General features: G+C 49.3%; 8 protein-coding genes across 8 annotated transcripts; 5 read left to right on the plus strand and 3 right to left on the minus strand.

Moving 5' to 3' along the window:
• Positions 1 to 836: 836 nt before the first annotated feature.
• Positions 837 to 6,425, plus strand: PV10_07006 (uncharacterized protein). The gene is made up of 7 exons (XM_016371862.1): positions 837 to 1,280; positions 1,328 to 2,147; positions 2,194 to 3,834; positions 3,881 to 4,206; positions 4,257 to 4,865; positions 4,917 to 5,778; positions 5,836 to 6,425. The coding sequence occupies exons 1-7, from the start codon at positions 1,078 to 1,080 to the stop codon at positions 6,346 to 6,348; spliced, it is 4,974 nt and encodes a 1,657-aa protein (XP_016221194.1). The 5' UTR covers positions 837 to 1,077; the 3' UTR covers positions 6,349 to 6,425.
• An 841-nt stretch (positions 6,426 to 7,266) lies between these two features.
• PV10_07007 (uncharacterized protein) lies at positions 7,267 to 7,817 on the plus strand (the record flags this gene model as incomplete). Its single annotated transcript, XM_016371863.1, has 2 exons — positions 7,267 to 7,422; positions 7,476 to 7,817. The coding sequence occupies 2 exons, from the start codon at positions 7,267 to 7,269 to the stop codon at positions 7,815 to 7,817; spliced, it is 498 nt and encodes a 165-aa protein (XP_016221195.1).
• A 962-nt stretch (positions 7,818 to 8,779) lies between these two features.
• On the plus strand, positions 8,780 to 10,164 carry PV10_07008 (uncharacterized protein; the record flags this gene model as incomplete). Its single annotated transcript, XM_016371864.1, has 3 exons — positions 8,780 to 9,236; positions 9,311 to 9,624; positions 9,679 to 10,164. The coding sequence occupies 3 exons, from the start codon at positions 8,780 to 8,782 to the stop codon at positions 10,162 to 10,164; spliced, it is 1,257 nt and encodes a 418-aa protein (XP_016221196.1).
• A 338-nt stretch (positions 10,165 to 10,502) lies between these two features.
• Positions 10,503 to 11,617, minus strand: PV10_07009 (uncharacterized protein). The gene is made up of 2 exons (XM_016371865.1): positions 11,165 to 11,617; positions 10,503 to 11,072 (listed from the first exon to the last, which is right to left on the minus strand). Exons 1-2 carry the CDS (start codon positions 11,474 to 11,476, stop codon positions 10,677 to 10,679), a joined length of 708 nt encoding a protein of 235 aa, XP_016221197.1. The 5' UTR covers positions 11,477 to 11,617; the 3' UTR covers positions 10,503 to 10,676.
• Positions 11,618 to 11,861: 244 nt separating this feature from the next.
• Positions 11,862 to 14,409, plus strand: PV10_07010 (kynureninase). Its single transcript, XM_016371866.1, has 3 exons — positions 11,862 to 12,492; positions 12,549 to 13,023; positions 13,079 to 14,409. Exons 1-3 carry the CDS (start codon positions 12,004 to 12,006, stop codon positions 13,498 to 13,500), a joined length of 1,386 nt encoding a protein of 461 aa, XP_016221198.1. The 5' UTR covers positions 11,862 to 12,003; the 3' UTR covers positions 13,501 to 14,409.
• On the minus strand, positions 13,415 to 15,419 carry PV10_07011 (uncharacterized protein). The gene is made up of 2 exons (XM_016371867.1): positions 15,096 to 15,419; positions 13,415 to 15,045 (listed from the first exon to the last, which is right to left on the minus strand). Exons 1-2 carry the CDS (start codon positions 15,242 to 15,244, stop codon positions 13,530 to 13,532), a joined length of 1,665 nt encoding a protein of 554 aa, XP_016221199.1. The 5' UTR covers positions 15,245 to 15,419; the 3' UTR covers positions 13,415 to 13,529.
• Positions 15,420 to 15,654: 235 nt separating this feature from the next.
• PV10_07012 (uncharacterized protein) lies at positions 15,655 to 17,109 on the plus strand (the record flags this gene model as incomplete). The annotated part of the gene is made up of 3 exons (XM_016371868.1): positions 15,655 to 15,768; positions 15,817 to 15,969; positions 16,018 to 17,109. The coding sequence occupies 3 exons, from the start codon at positions 15,655 to 15,657 to the stop codon at positions 17,107 to 17,109; spliced, it is 1,359 nt and encodes a 452-aa protein (XP_016221200.1).
• Positions 16,870 to 18,335, minus strand: PV10_07013 (uncharacterized protein; the record flags this gene model as incomplete). Its single annotated transcript, XM_016371869.1, has 1 exon — positions 16,870 to 18,335. The coding sequence occupies one exon, from the start codon at positions 18,333 to 18,335 to the stop codon at positions 17,148 to 17,150; it is 1,188 nt and encodes a 395-aa protein (XP_016221201.1). The 3' UTR covers positions 16,870 to 17,147.
• Positions 18,336 to 19,872: the final 1,537 nt, after the last annotated feature.

Here is a 19,872-nt window from a genome sequence, read left to right on the forward strand (position 1 = left end):
TTGAGTTCTAGTTAATCTAATGAACAAGTTCATGTGAGACTTTCTACTACAGGGAATGTCAGTTGCGGAAGTTCTGCTCGCTTTTCCGGCCACGTGTATTGTGGTTGCGAATTGCGCTCTTTTGGGGTGCCAGAAAGTCGACCGAGAGGTCTGAGAGTTTTCCTGATGTTCAGAGTACATCTCTGTTGAACAAACCCTTGTGAAAGGGGCTGCGGCCGCCATGTCCTCTTACAGGTAGCTACTGTACATATTAGCTTGTTTGGGGGCTCCCTAGGCTCCGTAGGCGCCCTTGGCACCCCTTGACGCTTATTTTTAGGGGTCATCGCAGCTAACAACTGCAGGTACCTCTTAGTAAAGATTCGGCGCTTCCGGGAGCAGTCGCCATTGCTTCCGCCTGAACATCTCGGTAGTTCTTGCCGAAGACTTGCCATCCCCGCAGGTAGGAAGGCAGGAACTCTTCACCTCCCAAGAGCTGCTGAAGTTGAACACTCCTCAAACTTCTGTAGCAAATTCCATGCTCCTCGAGCAGGGTTTTTTAATGCAGTACCTCCATACCATCCTAAACCTCGACTCTCTGTCCTTAGGCACTCGATGCGAATTTTCATCCTCATGCGTGATGATAGCATCGTTCAAATACGTTGTGTGGGGTATCATCAGGGGCTACGGCAATGTAACACCCACTGTTTCGACCCCTGAGGCGCAGAACGTTTCCTCTGCGTATTCTGAGCGATTTCGTTGCAGCACTAGCTTGCAAAAGAACATATTTTATATGTAACCTGTAAATTTAGAATCTCTGTGGCCCCCAAACTCGCTTCGTCCCGACATACATTATATTGCAAAGAAACCTGCCCAGCTCTTGGTTATGCTAGCGAGACGCCACATCAGGCCGAGTGCAACTACATCGCTTATCTCAAACAATGGCGTGTACGACCAGCGAACTCGTGCAGATAGCGAGGGTGAGTGATTGGTGTTTACTGACATGGAATTTCAGCGTGACGTGTTCAGTATATCAATCGTGCCTTCGAGTCTTTCTGAACTCGGTGCACACTCCGTCTTTACTACTTTGCCACAGAAAAGATGCCAAAACCAGGCTTCGACAAAGATGGACGCCCCCTCAATGTCGGTGCGGCCAGAGATGAGATCAACAGAATCCGCAGAGATCGGGGTATCATCGACGACTACGATGAAAGCCAAATTCGCAAGACCGATTCGAATTTTCAAGAAGATTACCGTCGAAGAGCTGCCCAGCACAGGGCCTTGTACGCCCGATACACTAGAACGTCAGTTTCTTCCTTCTGTTCAAAAGACTGGTAGCTAAAAGCAGCAGCGTCGCCGAACAGCTCTACTCGTCCAGATTCAGGCTTATTTATGAATTGCTCCAAAATGGAGACGACTCCTCTTACGCAAATGATATCGAACCCTCCATGACGTTTCGAATCAAGCCCTTTGAGTTGATTATCGAGTCTAACGAGCTGGGATTCACACTCGAGAATGTCGAATCTATTTGCGATACTGGTAAAAGCTCCAAAGCTAACAAAGCCGATACTACCGGGGAGAAAGGCCTGGGTTTCAAATCGGTATTTGGCATTGCTGACTACGTCCACATCCAATCTGGGCTCTGGTCTTTCAGGTTTGAGCACAGTCAAGGCGAAGAAGGCGTGGGAATGATCACTCCAGTGTGGACTGATGTTACGTCTTTTCTGCCTTTGAATGTCGGGACGAGGTTGACACTGAGGTACTATGACCGGCGCACCACCTTCGCTACACGTCTCGTGTCTGAGTTTGAAAAACTCCCCAGAACAATCATGTTTGCTTTACGTAAGCTGAGGAAGTTAGTCGTCGTCGTGGATGGCGTTGCCGGACGGTCAGATCAAATCACTTTCGAGAAAGATGGCAATTTGAACTCTGATGAAATACACATCAACACTACCGTGACCGGGAGTTTTGGGCCCCATACGTCAGCGAAAACATGCCTCAGGCTGTTTCAAAGTAAAGTCAACAATCTCCCCTCTGACACAAACCGTTCAAGCTCTCAAAGCGATGTGACGGTCGCATTTGAGGTCGATGCAAAAGGCCTGCCTGTCATTCCCGCCGACGGGCAGCATGTCTTCGCTTATCTTCCAGTAGAGCGCATTATACAGCTCCCTGTACGTTTCTTTGGCACCTTTCCCAGTGCGAAGCTAACTAATCTAGTTTCTTCTAAACGCAAACTTCATCCTTACGGCTAATCGTGAGAGTGTTCCTGATACGGATTGGAATAACGCATTGCTAAATGGTGTCTCTTCGGCGTTTTGCGGTTTGGTGAAGACAGTTGTAACCTCTGGCGACCCTCTGGAGTATAAATGGATGCGCTATCTCCCCCCAAAACAAATGCCAGACTTTTGGGGGAATTTGCGAATGGATATACTGCTCGAGTTCTTGCGAAGTCACACACCCGTTTTACGGTCACGACGGAATAAGCTTCACGTGATTGGCCACATGGCAATACTTCCCGACTGGTTCATCCACGACAAAGAGCCAATCGTGGCGGACACGAAGGAAGATATCTACTTATCGGACCGTTATCATTCAAGCGATGTAAGCATCCTGAAAGAATTTTGGGTGGGGGAAATCGGCACCTGGCGAATTTTGGAGAGAATAAAGCTTGGTCTCTCACAAAGTGCCGAAGTACCGATACATCACATACCTTTGGATGACTCGTGGCACACGGCCTTCGCTGCTCTCATACAACGGCTCTTAAGGGAAAAAGACACCAAGAAGGATGTCGAGCGGTTAGAAATCATCCCATTGGACGACAATCGCTGGGTTTCACCGTCTTCCCTGTACGTGGATACTGTATATCTACCATATCTTGTCGAGGAAGACTCGGTATCGATCAAGGTACCTGATGGTCTTGGATTTCAGAAGCTTCACGAGACAGCCGCTGCAGTTGGAGAACGTGCGAGCTTCTACACGAGTCTCGGAATTTCCTCGTGTCCTTCTGATGCAGTAGTAGCGAGGATCCTTGAGGCACACCAGTCAGGGAAAAGAACCGGAACGGTGTTCACGTTCACATCGGATCTCGAAATCCTCTTTTGGTTTGGAAAGCGACCGTTCCTTTCAGCGCAGGGTCAGAATTGTCCGCGACTCGTGAACGATGGTCTCAGACTAGCTCTAGGACCTTTCTTATTCTTTCCCTCAGAAGATAACTATCACGCAGAGAAACTACTTGCTGCAACTCCGCAGGATGATTTGCGTAAGTGTTGCTACGGGATTCTTCGTCAAGAATACCTCGAATCCCAAGTTTCTATTCATATCCGCCATGGTTCAGACTGGAGATCCTACCTTCGGAGATGGGGTGTCAAATACTTCCCTGATCTGGCACACGAGGTGCCATCTGGATGGAAGCTCCATCCAGTGATGGAGCTGATTGCTCGAGATAATCCCGACAGCTTTGTCGCAAATCTAAAAGCTCATTGGCCCGATTATCGTGTTGATGCACCCAGAATCAAAAACGACCTAAAGAATGCTCAGGTACCATGTCTGAATGGCTCTACACAACGTCTTTGCGACACTATTCTACCAACGCATGAATTGATTGATAGGAGCCGAGACCCAAATCTCACGAATCTCCTCCCATTTCTAAAGCTGCCTGGAGATTATGACCCCCTACAATCCGACTCTTGGTTCTTCTTGAAAGAATTTGGGGTGATCTGTGAAGCTAATACTAACTTTTACTTAAGAGCCATGTCCTTATTATCTGAAGTAAAAAAGGGCCCCTTGATGCAAACGTGTGAGACAATCTACAGCGGTATTGCTCAAACAACGGCAGTCGGAGACTCCAAAGCTGTACAGGTATGTCACTTTCATTAGTGCAGAGACGTATACTGACTCGGACTAGCAAGCATTTACATCGCGACCGTTGATCCGCTCGAACACAGACGAGGAAGCCTGGTACAGGTCAACTGATTGTGTCTGGGAAGGTCCAAGCTTTCTCCGGGCGAAGCAAGTATTGAGTCCGTTGTACGGATCTAGTCAATCTGCTTCCACTTTCTTCAAAACCATTTTGACTTTGCGGGATGTTAGCTATAACGACTTGATCGACGAACTGAAGATGTTATCAACGGAAGTAACAGCTGGAACAGGTCTAATCGAGAGTAAGGCACCAAAAGTTTATGCAGCTCTTGATGTAATGGCAAACTCACCGCCCGTGATCGAGGCCATTAGGTACGGTCGTCCCACAAAAAGGAATCGAATTCCTCTAACAGCAGTCCTAGGCAAGAGTTCAATGGTACCGCTCTGATATATGTCGGTCAAAAGTGGCAGAAATCTTCAGAATGCTTGTGGAACTGTACTATCGACATCTCCGGGTGTCTGCCACTGGACCATGTTTACCCTCAACTCAAGAAATTCTTCGTCGATAAGCTGAAAGTCAGGACTATGAACATCAACGTTCTTCTACAGGAGCTTGGAAGAACAGCGAAGAAGACTTTCCCAGACTTTGACGAGGTCAAGCGTATCATACTTACTATTGGAAAATTGTTGGCCTCAGATCCTGAGGTCAAGGTCAAAGAGGATCAGCTGAGAACCCTGGAGAAATTTTCCTTTCTACCAGTCCGTGGCCCAGACGGTTTGACACTACTCTCCGTGGATCAAGCTTTCATCATCAATGACCATCAGAGATATGGCAAGCTGTTTGACAATGAAGCAATGATCCTGGACTTTGGTCACGAAGAAATGACTTCGTTGTATCCCTTTTTTAGACTGCTGGATTTGGAGGATCGTTTCCTCTCGCGCCTAGTAAAGTCCAAAACGTCGGTGGAAAATTCAACTGCCAATAAAGCCCTTGAGGGCTATATCAGAGACCGTGCATACGCATTGTCATGGTGAGTTTCAATCCCTTGTCGTGAAGAAAAGGTTTCCTAACCGTTGATCAGCTGTGCCAACCATTACAAGAGTTCGGAATATTACAACCGGAAAACGACGATGCACGAGTTGCTATTGGCTGCAGAAGTATTCGTCTGCGAAGAGATGTGGACAGAACTTGTGCTACCGGAAGAGTATGACTCAGTCACTGTTCGGAGTGATCGAGCGGTAGTCGACATCTGCTTCCCTGACGGGAAGTTGACGATCTATGTCCCAAGCGACTACGATGGTCTGTATTCTTGCTTCCACACCGAGCTTCCTCAAGAGCTTGCCAATGTACTTTGCATCGATGATGAACGAGCAGTCAAGGTCGTCTATCGTATCTTGAACGATGACAAGAAAGATTTGGAAACCATAATGAAGGATGAGGACCTGCCGGAGTATCCCTGGTTCGAAAAACCTGCGTCATCACTACAGGCAGTGCCATTTCCAGCTGTGGATGATACGGAACCTCACAGCAGCAGTATGCCGACCCCTGCATCGTCAACGGATGCATCCTCTGACCACGACCACCACGACGTGGTCGTGACCCGGGTGGATGAAAGGAGCACAGCACCATATTCCCGAGTTGAGAGCAGTATTCCTTCTCCTGTCCACGTTCAGTCAACTGGTTCCCATCACACAATCTGGGAAGAGGTGGCGCGGGATCAACAGTACAAAGAGCTCTTGCGGGGAGTGATCCGCCAAGCAAGGCGTGCCGGGCGAGCTTCTCAAACGAGAAGAGGATCGCTATCGCTGAATGAGATCGAGGAAGCTCTAGATGAACTTGCCGAACCACCAGTTGACCACGCAGCGTTCTACCGCACATTTGGCGACACGGGGAGCAGCAGATTTGAAGAAAATGCCCGGGTGGGCGCGGCGGGAGAACTATATGTAAATCTTGGGAAGTATCCTCATATCTGAACGGTAGCTGACGTTGGACTGAATTAGGTGTTTGAGTTCCTCAAAACCTGTGGAGTCACAAATTTCAGCATCGAGAATTGGCAGAGTTCAATTCGTCGCTACGTGAACGTCCTCCCGGAATACGCAGATGAACCACCCTGGCACGGCCGTGAAATCTCGGATATAATGTACGAAGGCAACTGTTCGCGGCTGATGGAGTTACTTCGAGAAAACACGACATTCCGACACCCCGCCTGGCTTGGGCTTGGGTCCGGCGCGACGTCAATGTCAACACCAGTGGTGAATTATCACATCGAAGTCAAGACCACGCCAGGGCCCTGCAACACTCCGTTCTTCATGAGCAGCAATCAGTACAGGCTTATGCGAGACAAAGCCTGTCCAAATGACTCGACGACGGCTCCACGAGATCTGTACCTGATCATGAGAGTGTTCAACCTGTACTCGCGCAGGATTGGGCTACAAGTGTATATTAACCCCTGGCATCTTAGAGAAACAGCCCTTGAATTCGTGGCGGATCCGTGGAAGGTGGTTCCTATGTGACGCTTGTAACTTGATTTGGTGGAATTGAGCGGTGAGAATGCCTGTGTATTATAATTAGATGTACAATATGATTTACGGAGCAAACTGTTCTGCTTCCAATCCTTCGAGCTTACATTTGAGCCAGTCTTCTCAAAAGCTGGCTCCTGCCAAGAACGCTCCGCTCCACCCCCAGGAGTCGTATAGTATCTCTGTAAGAATTTGGCAGGAGCAACCGTGGTTGGTTTCAGCCTCGTGATCTCCCAACTTCCCTTTAAATGAACCCAAGTCCCATATCTGTCGTCATCCCTCACTCCTCTGGTTTTTCACAAGTGGAAGGTGCGCATTCCCACCATGTGCAGTTACTAGGTCCTTCTGACATGTACCTTCCCCTTCCAAATTGTACCACACCTCACATGATTGTGTCCATGTTTGCAAGATTTTCCCGCCTCCCCTCTCATTGACACAGTCTTCACTTTTTCTTCTTCACTAGGTGAAAAGTACAATAATACCAAAAACAGAAATGGCACCACTAACACGCGCTACGGCGGATGTGTTACTCCTCCATCTAGTCTGTGAAGGGCTGATTTGCTGTTCGTTTCCAGCTTCGCAGATCGTCACGATGACCAGGACACTCAAGGCAAATACACTCACTAAAGGCACGTGTACCCCGGTGATCTTGATCATTAATATTGAGATTTCTCATCTGTTCAGGCCTATATAATCTTTCCTTCTCGCGACCCCTTCACTTATCCTCACCCTTTCTTTCCAACTATCCGTATATAACATTACCTTATCGCGGCACATGGAAGCCTCCTGACGACTTTGTCCTTGTCATCTCTGGCAGAGAGGTCGCTCGCTCATCGAGTGGCTGATACCACGTTTGGCCTGAAGACTCCAGAACTTTTTTGCAATTTCTTCAGAGGCCACGAGTCTTCGACCATGGCCACCCCAGGAGTATTTCACGAATATATGGACCTTGAATCTGCCAGCATTCTCCCTCTTGGCCCCCTCATCACACATGATCAGTTCGAGAACACCAACGCTCGACAGTTGCCACCGACTACGATGGTGGCACCACCAAGAAATTCTCTTTCTGTAGGTGAAATGCTACCGCAATGACCCCCGAACCAAATTGACCTTCCAAACAGAATTCCCATCCCATGAACAACGCAGTCTTCGCCGTCGAACTCTTAAACTCCCTCACTTACTTCAGCTATGCGAACACTTCCGAGCGCGCCCTTGCCCACGATGTGGCCGTTCGCTTGACAGACGCCTTGATCGCTTCTGGTTGGCTCGAAGATGCCGATCATAGCACTCTTTGGATTCGGGGATCGGGCAGTGGTGCGGAAATTCGACGCAACCTTATTCTTGCCGACCGCCTCAACAAGTTGCAGATACAATCAGATCAAATGAATGCAAGAGAAGGCGAAACAGCTAAAGCGCGCCATCACGAAACATCTTTTCAACTCCACCCTCATGCGTGTCTCTGAATACTGGAGGAAGAAAAGAGAAGATGATCAAGAGGACATTGATAATCTGAGAGCAGATATCCAGTCTGAATTACAGGGTCAAATGGCCAAATATTGGGAACTTGAGATACCCGATATTGATCCCAGCGAGCTTGGTTATCCACTTGAAAATATGTCTGGCCGTTGATCGCTGTTTAGATCATAGGAACGCCAGTCAAGCCTTTTCTGTGGCATCACAGGGGACGAGTCTCATGCTCTTTATTACTTTTAGACCAGATCAACTCAGCTTGAGTCATACATGAGGGTAGATAGGTCACTGGGGCGAGTTGAATTGTGCATTACCTCTTCCAGATCTTCCAGAAGATCAAGACAATAGAACATCGCTGCCCTCGACTCAATTCGTTCCATCATCAGATAGATGAACACACGTGTAAATTTCCCAGCTTCTAAGTTGGACATGATTTAACACAAATCACGCGACTTTCACTCGGTCTTTTCTGTTTATCTTTTGCTCTCTGTTAACTTCTATTCACATGAGCAGTCCATAACATCGCTCTCGGCCAAATGTTTTTGATCAGTCATAAGTCGCGCTGTTCAACCACTCCTTCCCACCCAATCTTACTCGTGTCTTCCTCTTCGCACTTCCATCCTCTTTTTCATCTCTTCGTCTTTGGCCTCTCTACCAGTCTTCTCTTCATTCTCATCCTTCAACATCCCTAGCTCCCCTTCATAGCGGACTTTAGTCTCCTCCTGCAACTGATACGACGCTCTCCTCGTTGTGTATGTAGGGCTTTTCTTTGCCCTATTTCTACCTGCCTCTCCCCACCCAGATCTTCAACTTTATCGAAGTTGCGTTGCCAACGCTATTATATTATCAGCGACAACCTCATCCATCTCTTGTGAGTGATCGCAGACTTCCTTATCCTGTGCCGCGTGCCGCACTATACACATATACTGATCTTTTACTCTAGCTGCGACGATTCATGGATCCTCCTCATAACTTCCAGTCGACAGTCGAGTCTGGCTCTGGCAACTCAACTCCTTGCAATGCTCGCAAAAGACACCTGCTGAATTCCTGGACTAACAGGGCAACTGAGAGGGCCAATGACAGCGGATCTCAGGGAAGGCTTGATGTGTCAGAGCATGGTCGCGAGCCTATGCAGACATCCCAAATGTGGGGATGGGCAACAGAACCAAGAGCATTGACTCACCCTCAAAACACAGCTCCGTCCACGGGATCATTCCAGGATGGCAGTGAGACTCGTGGATCTCAGGGTTTCGATCTGGAACTGGGCACATCATATCAAGCACAACAACTGGGCACAACACATCAAGCACAACAACTTGGGGCAGCACATCAAGCACAACAACTGGGCACAGCATATCAACCACAATATCGTATGCAGCAAGGATGGCCTGGCAATCCCTACTACGGTAATGGTAACATTGTTCTGCCTAGGCCACTAGCTGGCGATCTACCATTCTTAGACAGTCTACTAACAAGCAACGCGCAGATCACATCGGTGCGACTACAGGCTTGATTCCAACGTACGCTGGACCTCCAAATAGCGGCTACTCTTCTTATGGAAGTACTCAAGTCGTTCATCCCTTGGGATATGTACTTGCTCCTAACATGCATGCCGGTGGATGGCATAGCCAAAACGTTGTTGCTGGGCATTCTGTCTTGAAAGATACAACCTACGGCGATGGTGTTGGTTCTGCCCCAGACTCTGACCAGAACAACCCTGGAGGCAACAAGATCCGTGGCCTGGACCAAGAAGAACCAGCTGGCGTCACCGAGGGCGAAAATGCAGTAATAAGTGTCAAGGTAAGGCATTTGACAGACTGGTAAAGGAATAATGCTAACCAAGACACCTTCCAGAAAGCCGAGGAGGTCCGAAAGATCGCAGTGGCATGGATCAAGATGGTTGATTACATTGCAAAAGACACCCACTTCTCACCACAGGATGCTCTGGTAAAAGAGGAGACCGACAACATGAGACAAGCGCTCCGAGACGGATGGGCCTGGGATAACAGCGGTGACAAGATTATGGGCGCTAAGATCGCCACGAGTGTCGTAGCAAAGCACTCCAGATTGTGCCGTCATGAACGCCTCATCCATCTCTGGAAACAGATGAGTCTTATGGTTAAAGAACTGGCCATCCTCAGCACCATGATAAACTCCGACGACCCGCCGGACAAGATGCTTTCATTTCCCATTCTAGCCCGGCACATGGCGTCTCGGAACTCAGACAAGGTCAAACTCGGTCGTGCCGACCTCGAACTCTTCAATCAAACCCACTCGGCGGACAAGCTTATGCTGACCAGAGCCACTCAGTCCATTCTTGATGAGTACTTCTCCCTCTAGGCGAATCACCCCGATGCGATTGTGTCTGGTTTGGACGACATTCATGCGGGAGACACCAACTTTCCTCTTCACACCCAAGGCCGCTGCTAGAGCGAGACAACTGCTGGGCTATGATCGGTTTGAGGGGTCTCATATTTGGTCGAAATAAAGCCTTTAGGTATATCTGAGACGACACTGGAGATTGGCGAAATGATTCATTGTGAGTTGCTCAAGAATTGAAATGAAATTGCATCAGTGGTGCAACCCGTCGGGATGCAGTCTGCAAAATGGAAGATGCTCGGAGCTCGGAGTTGTGATTTCAGAAAGTATTGCTTTTGCAGGAGCCATCACATCATGATCGTCGATATGGAGGCCACGGGAAGACAGTTTACTTGAACTGAACTGCGCCGAGCTTGGCTGCGTTGAATTGAGCTGAGTTGAGATGAGATGAGATGAACTGAACTGAACGGTGGTGCTCTTGCGCTGAACATGATTGCGACCATGACTTGAAATCCAAAAAATTGCTTCATCCATCATTGAATATCAAAACTGGTTCCACAGCCACAACTACTGGTAGCTCTAGGATTACCCACAATTTTAAACTGACTACCGATCAACTCTGTGGTGAAATCGACGGTACTTCCCTTGAGGAGTTCCAACGAAGGCAAATCCATGACGACTTGTGCCTTGCCCTTGGCCTCACCATCAGGTGTCGTCCCATCTGCGTCCCCATCTGACGGATCGACCGCAAACACCGTATCTTCCTCTTGATCGATTTTCGACGCATCCTCCAATGACATCAGATATTGGAAACCATGGCATCCGCCGGATGTGACTGTGACACGTAAATGAGAGTCCTGATTTGAAGGTGACGATGAGGAAACGAGTGTGTTTTTCTTGGCTGGTGAACTGGTGATTTGCCGCAGTCGCTACGATCGAATCGCATCCATCGTTAGTACCGCCGTACCGACCCTTTGGAAAAATGTATGATATGAAGGAGGGAGGCTCATTGTCCACATACCTTGGCCGCCCGCTCTGAGATTTCAATACTCATATCGACTCCATCATCGTCGACTCGGGGATTTTGTACAACGGAGGTTGCGCGGACTGCGCTCGAGCTGGAAAACGGTCGTCGACTCGAGGGAACAGACACAGACTTGGAAATGGCGCTCGCAGGTCTATTATGATTCGTTGGTCGTAAAGATGGTCCGGTACTAATGTTTCGACATGCTTGGATAAACGCCCTTGGTTCGTGGTGACGGGGGTGGTGATGGTGGTGGCGGCGGAGGGGTTGAGAGGTTCGAAAAAGTAGACGGAGGGGAGTTTGTGACATTTTTAAGTTGTGTTGTGTTGTGTTGGTATATGTCTACGTGAGTGAGGGAGAATAGGTCAATGGTATCATTGGCATTGCCTCATTAGAGGTCTTTGGTGGTAGATGTATAGCATGTATGTAGTAACCGTAGGTGTATGTTCTGTGGCAAGCAATGACGCATCAAATGCGTTGCCGCATTGGAAATAAACGGCGGCGGTTGACTGGGAAAACCTCGGCGTCAGTTTTGCTCCGACGACGGCGGAGGATGATTGGTCATTCTCGATTCCCATTGGTGGATTGACGGGGGAGGGTTCGGTGGCCTTATTATTGGTGGGACGGAAAGCCTGAAAGGTGTGAGAGAGAAATGATAATGTTATATTCGAGGTACCAATCGTGGACTTTGCAACTAACACTCATTTCGAAAAAGGTCCTATACATACCGGCATAGTAGTCGGAGAATATTTTCGTGGGGGAGACACAGAAAGAGTTTGCAACCATCATCCATCTCATCATAGGGAACCGTTATAGCTTGACATTGGAAAACAAACATGACGAACAACGAGAGTCCCACATCCAAGGCCCACGCCGCCTCACTTGACACCAACGATCCTCTATCAGCATTAAGATCAAACTTTTATATTCCTACTCTAGCAGATCTGAAGCGTCCAACTCTAGCCAAATCTCCCAATGAAGAATCCTCGCGCCAGTCTACATATCTGTGTGGAAATTCCCTTGGTCTCCAACCGACCCGGACAGCAGATATCATCCAAGCGTTTCTGACCCAATGGAGGACCAAAGCCGTTACCGGCCATTTTGTCGATCACTCCGACTCGCCATTACCGCCCTTCCTGCACGTGGATGACAATGCTGCCAAACTCATGGCTCCTATTGTCGGAGCTCTCGAGTCAGAGGTCGCCGTGATGGGAACGTTGACAGGAAACATCCATGTTTTGCTGTCCAGCTTCTACCGCCCCGCCAAAAAGGGAGAGGGCAGGTATAAAATCTTGCTTGAGGGCAAGGCTTTTCCCAGTGATCACGTGAGATATTGTTGACCCAGTCCGCATTCCTGTCCTGGGTCGCTGACAGCTTCCAGTATGCCATCGAGTCCCAAATCATTCACCATGGACATGATCCAGCAGATGCCATGCTCCTACTTGAGCCCACCGACGACAAGATTCCTCTCTTGACGACCGACCAGATCCTGAAAACAATTGACCAGCATTCTTCTGAACTCGCTTTGATCCTGCTACCAGGAATTCAATTCTACACCGGACAGTATTTCGACATCCCCACAATTACCGCTCATGCTCATTCGCATGGTATTCTCGTCGGATTCGACTTGGCCCACGCCGCTGGAAACGTCGATCTCCAGCTGCATGAATGGGACGTCGACTTCGCCGCTTGGTGCACGTACAAGTACCTCAACTCTGGGCCTGGAGCAATCGCCGGGCTTTTCGTCCATGAAAGGTTTGGCAAGGTCGACATGCAGAGTTCCACCCAAAAGTTCTGGCCACGGCTGTCGGGATGGTGGGGAGATGACAAGAGTACCAGGTTTCAAATGACAAATCGTAAGTACCACGTCCCTTGCCCGGTGTGCTCTGGTTGACAATGTCTTTTCCCAAGGGTTTGTTCCTCGTCCTGGCGCCGCAGGATACCAACTGTCAAATCCTAGCGCCCTTGACCTGGCCGCAGTGGTCGCCTCCTTGCAAGTCTTCAACGAGACGTCAATGTCTGCTCTGCGACAACGTTCCCTGAGGCTGACGAACTACCTTGAAACGCTGCTGGATGGAATTGAGGGTCGAAACCCTGGGAAATTTACCCTCATCAGTCCTCGCGATCCAGAACGTAGAGGTGCCCAATTGAGTATCCGACTTGCACCAGGCCTTCTCGAGTCCGTGCTTGAGCATCTCGAGAATGAGGGCGTGGTGATTGACGAGAGAAAGCCAGATGTCATCAGAGTTGCTCCTGCACCACTGTACAACACTTTTGTCGATATCTGGAATTTCTGTCAAGTATTTGAAGCATCATTAGCCAGCCAGCCTTAGACAATCTAAGTTCCTGTGCGGTTCTTTCATCAGTCGTCTTCGCTGTCGCTGGGATCCGCCTCACGCCACAGGACAAAGTCGAAGCGTCCATCAAGATTGGCTCGGATGAACTCCCGAACCATATCCTGCTGTATCTCGCTGAGATCGCTCTCAGGATCTGCTGCCATGAGTGATAGATTGAATCCCCTCTGTGTCTGAGGATTCAGCGAACTCAAAAAGTCGATGATGGCATCCACGGTAAATTGAGTCATTGCGTATAGAGTCAGGTTTCGAAGGTTCTTGAGTTGGGCCAGTGCTGGCAAAATATCCGCCGACACTTCTCCTCCGCTGGTCCAAAAGTCTTCGAGCTGTGGGAGACTGAGTGCAAGAGATATGATATGCTCTTCAGAGAATTCATCAGAAACATCCTTGAGCACCAGCTCCCGAAGATTGGTGAGCTCACAGAGGCCTTGGACCATGAGCTGAAGGTCATCAGCAGTGGTGTCGTCTCCATTTCCCTTTAGCCATATTGACTCAAGAGTCTTCTGTTCCGACAATGCGAGGTGAAACAACTGTGCGCTGCTGTGACGAACGGTATAGGCCTCCAAAGACAATCTGGTCAATTTGACAGTGGGAGAAGCAAGGACTCGACTTAGCAATGCTGGGCCGTCGAAGAATTTCTTCAAGCTGAGGTCGCGAAGTTTGCTGCATGAACTCAGCCATTCGACCACCTCTAGAAATACATCATTGTTCATTGCCTCTAGTTGCACAGTGCCATAACTGTCGTCGAGCTTCAACGTGTGGATTTCGGTGCAGCTTTTAAGGGCATTTAGATTCATCATGGCCTCCTGGTTCAAATTTGCGAGTTCCAGGATCTGAAGCGACCTGTGTCGACCCAAGGCCTCGAACGAGAGTTTGCCGATATTGTTGAAACTAATGACTTGGCAATAGTTTAGACTGTCGCGTTTCATCTCTTGAAGAAACGTAGAGAAAGCTTCATCAGCATCTGGGGAGGACCACTCGTGGACCGTCAGGTTTCGGAAGTTTTCGCAATGTTGTGCAATGGTCGCGCCAGCCCCGTTGGTCAGGGCATCTCCCTTCCACAAGACCAAGGACTGTAGCTTTGGCGAGCGCGAGATCCACCGGGGGAGGAAGCCGGGGCTAATGTGGCCATCGATCTCCTCGAGAAGGGTAGTCTTTTCTGTAACGGCATCTCCAATGGCATTGACCGTCGCAACCACGTCCACCACGAGTCGATTGTATTCCCTCTTAGGGAAATGGAATCGCTGAAGTGGTCCTGCGAAGAATGCTTTTCGGACTGAAGCGGTAAATTTAGGATCATCCAGCATTGAGGACAGATTGCGAAAGTCTAGTGTCTTGATGTAACGACAATATGGTTTGTAGCACTTGTTGTCGTCGAGGCTTGAGAGCGTGATTGAACGCCACAACAAGGTCCACTTGCGATAGAACTCGGTTTGTTCAGCAGCCTTGGTGGCAAAATCGACGCCACGCTGTCGGACCTCAAAGTCATCTCTCTGCTCGAAAGCAGGAGAATTCTGATGAAGCCTGAATCGATTAAAATAAGTACGAGTTTCATAAGATCGGTGAAAACATACTGGTACATAGTTCTCAGAGCCGGATCTGCAAATGACTTTGAGCTGCGTGCACAGTTGTACAACGATCCAAAGTCTCCATCATGCCCAAGCTCTTGACATATCATTGACAAGATTTCCTCTGGTAGCGTTGCACCTTGGTAGGAAGCCATATTTGCCGGTTCCCATCAAGTACGCGATGAATGTTAAAGATCTAGGTGGACATGAGGGCGATTGATCAATATAATTTACTCCTGATGCGGAAGGGTTCCCAAAGGCAACGGGTGTCGATCCAAGAGATCTCCAATTGGACAGGACACGATACGGTCAACAACGCCAGGTGATGAGATGGTTGGCGAGGGCCGAAGAGGCGTGCAGGCGTGGCAGAACAAGCGAATGATTTTGATAGATGGCGATGATGTCATTCCAGGCAAACGCGTCGAGAAGGCGCGTCTTTTCATTTTATCATGCACGTGATTTCGATTTGGACGACACACACCACACACTCTCTCAACAACCACCTCGACCTCTCACAGTTTCGAGCAGCAAGAAGCAATACTCGGCTGGTCAAAGGGTCCAGAGCATGCCTGTCCTGCTCTTCACTATCCTTCCGAGTGGCGTCGGCGCCCTTCATGATCTGTTGACGTGCCTTGCAAAATTCGATGAAGACGTTTCCCTCGAGGCTACCTCACAGTTTGTACGTTCGCTCTATTGACGTCTTGTATCATATGCCTAACCAGCGTAGCTCCGAATCTCAAGTCTCAATATCTCAAAAACCAGCCATGCTGCTATTACGCTAACTTCCCCTTTCTTCCACAAATATCATTTCTCCCCCGGTCCGAGAAGCGCCACTGGGGCCAACCCGCCAAAAGTCTGGAGTTGCAAACTTCAGAATCGAGTAAGATAGACGCTTTCTTCCTAGCGGGTGGTCTCTGACCGTTACAAGGCTCTCCTCTCCATCTTCCGGCGACGACTTGGCGACTCGCGTGATAAAGACACCGCCCTCGAGTCATGTGACTGTGAACTACAAGCCAGCCCTGATCAGACAGAATGTCGATTGATATTCAGACTCAACTGTAAACAAGGGGTGGTCAAGACATATCGGCTCTTCTACGAAAGCGGAGAGATCTTGCATGCCTTTTTTGACAAGGCTGGCTCAACCAACCACTGGACTGTCTCCTCAAGAACACTGCGAGACGTTGTCGAGTATTTCGGTCCCAAGACTGATCAACTCGACTGGTATTACGAAAATGGCAAGGTCACCTTTACTAGCTACACGGAGAAGATCCAGAGCGGTAGACAAGTTCTCAAACAACAGATGCACACGTCGGTGGCTCTCGAGCATAAAGACTTTGATGGGTTTAACGTTCAACCAGGTCTACACATTGGCACTATGGTCAAAGACTTCCGAGCCATCGTCGCTCACGCAGAAGCCATGCGAGTTCAGGTCACAGCAAGATATTCCAGGGGCAACCGGCCAATGCAGATCAGCTATGAGAGTAATGGACTCTTGGCAGAATTCACACTGATGACAAGAGGTTCCAGCAATGTACCAACAGCCTCAAATGCAAGCACTCCTGCAAGAGAGATTTCCATGCGACCCGCATCTCGACCACCAGAGGGCTCCACGACACCTGCACCTGCTGCGCCGACCACAACAAGATCAGGTTCGGGAGATATGCCACCTCCGGCAGTACGAAACACATTCCGAGACGCCACTCCGTCTTTAGCCAAGCAAGATCAAGCGAACGTAGCTCCCACGCCGTCCGCCACTATCAACCCTGATAGTCTCTTCATTCCAGCCGATGACGACGACCAGCAATGGGATGCACCGAATTTTGAAGACGAGCCTGACATCGTCACATGGGATAATACCGCTCAGGATACAGGAACTTCCAGCTCTATCCGAAGAATTCGAGACTCAGAGTTGCATTCATTCGCATCGATACAGGAACAACAAGTCAGGGCTTCGCGGTCCTTTCCTCACGAGATTGCCCCAACACAGCGCCTGTCGCAAGTCCGTGGCATATTTGATTGAGTGGTGATATCAACTGTCCCTCATCGAAGAAACCACAGTCATGGTGCTTTCGATTCTTCGTCGAACTCCTTCAAGATGATGAAGCTGGTCGCACAGCCCGCTGCCACAGCACTGACCTTGAAGGATATGTGAGGCTGCGGTGTCTCAATGACGTTATAACGGTCGATGACATTGCCCTTTGAATCGACCTTGTCGCCACAGTTACCGTGTTCGCCCCATCCCCACGAAATGGCCCTGTTGTCCATCGTCACGGCGACGCAGTGCTCACTCCCGGCTGCAATTTCTCGAATATCAGGCAAGGTCTTGGGTGCGAATTGTCCTCTGTCATTCTTCCCCAGACTTCTCGTCGTTTTCGTGGAGCTGCCTGGTGGTTTGGAGAGCACGTGAATGGTATTCCACCCACAAACAGCCACATCATCCTTACCAAATACTTCAAGATCCTCTCCGCTGAGAAACTTCGATTCGCCTAGAAGTTCTGGCTTTCTTCTGGCGGCGAGTAACAGAGTAAAATCTCTGCCTACCAGCACATCCGTCGCTTTGAAGGCCGGCTCAGTCTCAACTCTTGTTGGGAACCACGACGTTTTTTCTTCCTTAGCAGATGCACCTAGTTGACCTTTACGACAACTGCCCCATCCAAGTACCTGACCGCCCGATAGTAACACCACAACATGTGACATGCTGGCAGCAATCTTCAGGATATGCTCTTCGGTCGATGACAAGTCCAAGACTTTTGTCCAGGTAGCCATGGACGTGATATTTCTGCCGAGTCCCAGCTCACCCTTACCGCCCGATCCGCAAGCAACCACATATTTGCTGTCGAGCACAACAAAACTCGCCTCCCAGGTTGCTGCAATATCGGAAACTCGGTTGTTAGGTTCTGGTAGACCTTTCCCAGTCATCATCCCTGATATCTTGCCTATGTGGACCTCCTCAAATATTACCCTCAAATCCTCCTCCTTACCAGGCTGAAGTGGCAGTCCGCATCTTCCATCATCATTTCTTCCCGCGGCATACAAATTTCCATCCGTTGATAAAGCCAACGTGTGATTACCACCTGCACTGATTTTGCGGATGTGGGGGCAGCCGCTTCCACCTGTGGCATGCCGTTCATCGTGTCTTTTCTCCGGAGGGGCGAAGATACACAATCTTGGAATTGCCACATCTTCAGTATGGCCAATACCTAGCTGGCCGCAGCCATTAGAACCCAGCGCGTACATCTGCGCCATGTATTGGTCTGCCACATTTGAATGTCCTAGTCAAATCTGATGGTTTGCGCCCTGAAGTGGATAATCACGAGATTATTGATGGGTTGATACTGACTCCATCCCATGTGACCTCCGACTGCCGATCTCAGGGCCTTTTCTCATCGATAAGAATCTCAATGGAGGTCTGCTGCCTACAGGTTTCACAGACACTTTGCAGCGAACAAGCGACGATTACTCCTGTTAAAGCAAAACCGGGCATGTGCACAAAATACGAAAACATAAGGACATGGTCACGTGGAACAGAGTCTTGGCGTTCTCTGTGACCTGCCGCTTTAACAATCTATCTACTTTAGTTTCCTAAGAAATTCAATCTACCAATATCGAAACACAACGAAATAGCCAGACCTTGTGCGATATCAGAGACACCTTGCAATGTGTCTATAAGGTCCTACACATTCTGAAAGGCAGCAGAGTCTTCCAATACCCTCTTCACCATCTCGTCGTTGTATTCCCTTGCATCCTCATTGAAAGCTTCCCGATAGCTTGTGATGTGCTCTGGTATTGGCCCAAGCAAGTTGTGACGGGCTGGAACAGGCTCTTGCAACTGCTCCAACAGAGGAATATATCCTGACCAAGTTTGCTGCCTGACCTCTTTGTTCTTCATGTCATCCTCGACCTCCGACGGCGGCCCAGCTCGAACCTTGGCGCTACCACTCTTGACTCGAATCCGCAAAATCTGAGTCTGAATAAGCTCATTGGAAGACGGCGGTTGGCGTGTTTCTTCCCATCGCCCTGCCACCAAGGTGTTGGTGATGAGTCTCAGTGCCCATAACTTCTCTTCCGGATCCGTCACCAGACTTGCGTGTCCAAAGATACAAGCTGAACGATAGTTGCATGAATGTGCGAATGCGCTGAGAGCCAGGATCAAGCCATCGACTTTGGCGGCCGACACGCACACAGGAAGCCCAGGCTCTCCATTTGCTTCAGCTGTGCGCGCCAGATTGGCCATTCGAGCAGAAACGTAGCCGTGGATGTAGCAATCGAGCGGCTCGTCAATGTCAGCACTCGGATAGTCGAAACTGCCCATGGCACCTATCATTGGTATGACGGTCGGGAAGAAGTCGTCGCTGTTCGGCATGAATGACACATGGAGGACAAGACACTGGTTTATGATTGAGTGGACCGTCTTGAGGTCGTACGCTGCCCGTTTGGGTGCCAACCGGTGCACTGTGTTGTGTTTTCCGGCCGGATACTCCATCTTGACGATGTATCGTTGGTTAGGGAAGAGCCACGGGCTTCGAGACGTCGCTGATATGTTCGAGACCCGGACTTCAAAGATCTCTCTAGTCTACACGAGTTGAATGTTGAGGCTAGATGCGTTGGCGTCTTTGGTGGAAACGACTGCTGCTTTTCATACCTGTGCGCATGTGCGAGTGACTCACAATTTCAGTTTCTACTCTTTTCTGCTTGAAAATTGATCGGCATCATTCTTAGACGGGCAACTGAACGTGGTGACCAGAAATAGAATTCTCGTCATTCGCCATCGGAGTTGTCGGGA

This window comes from Exophiala mesophila, assembly GCF_000836275.1.
Source record: "Exophiala mesophila strain CBS 40295 unplaced genomic scaffold supercont1.5, whole genome shotgun sequence".
Taxonomy (NCBI): Eukaryota; Fungi; Ascomycota; class Eurotiomycetes; order Chaetothyriales; family Herpotrichiellaceae; genus Exophiala; species Exophiala mesophila.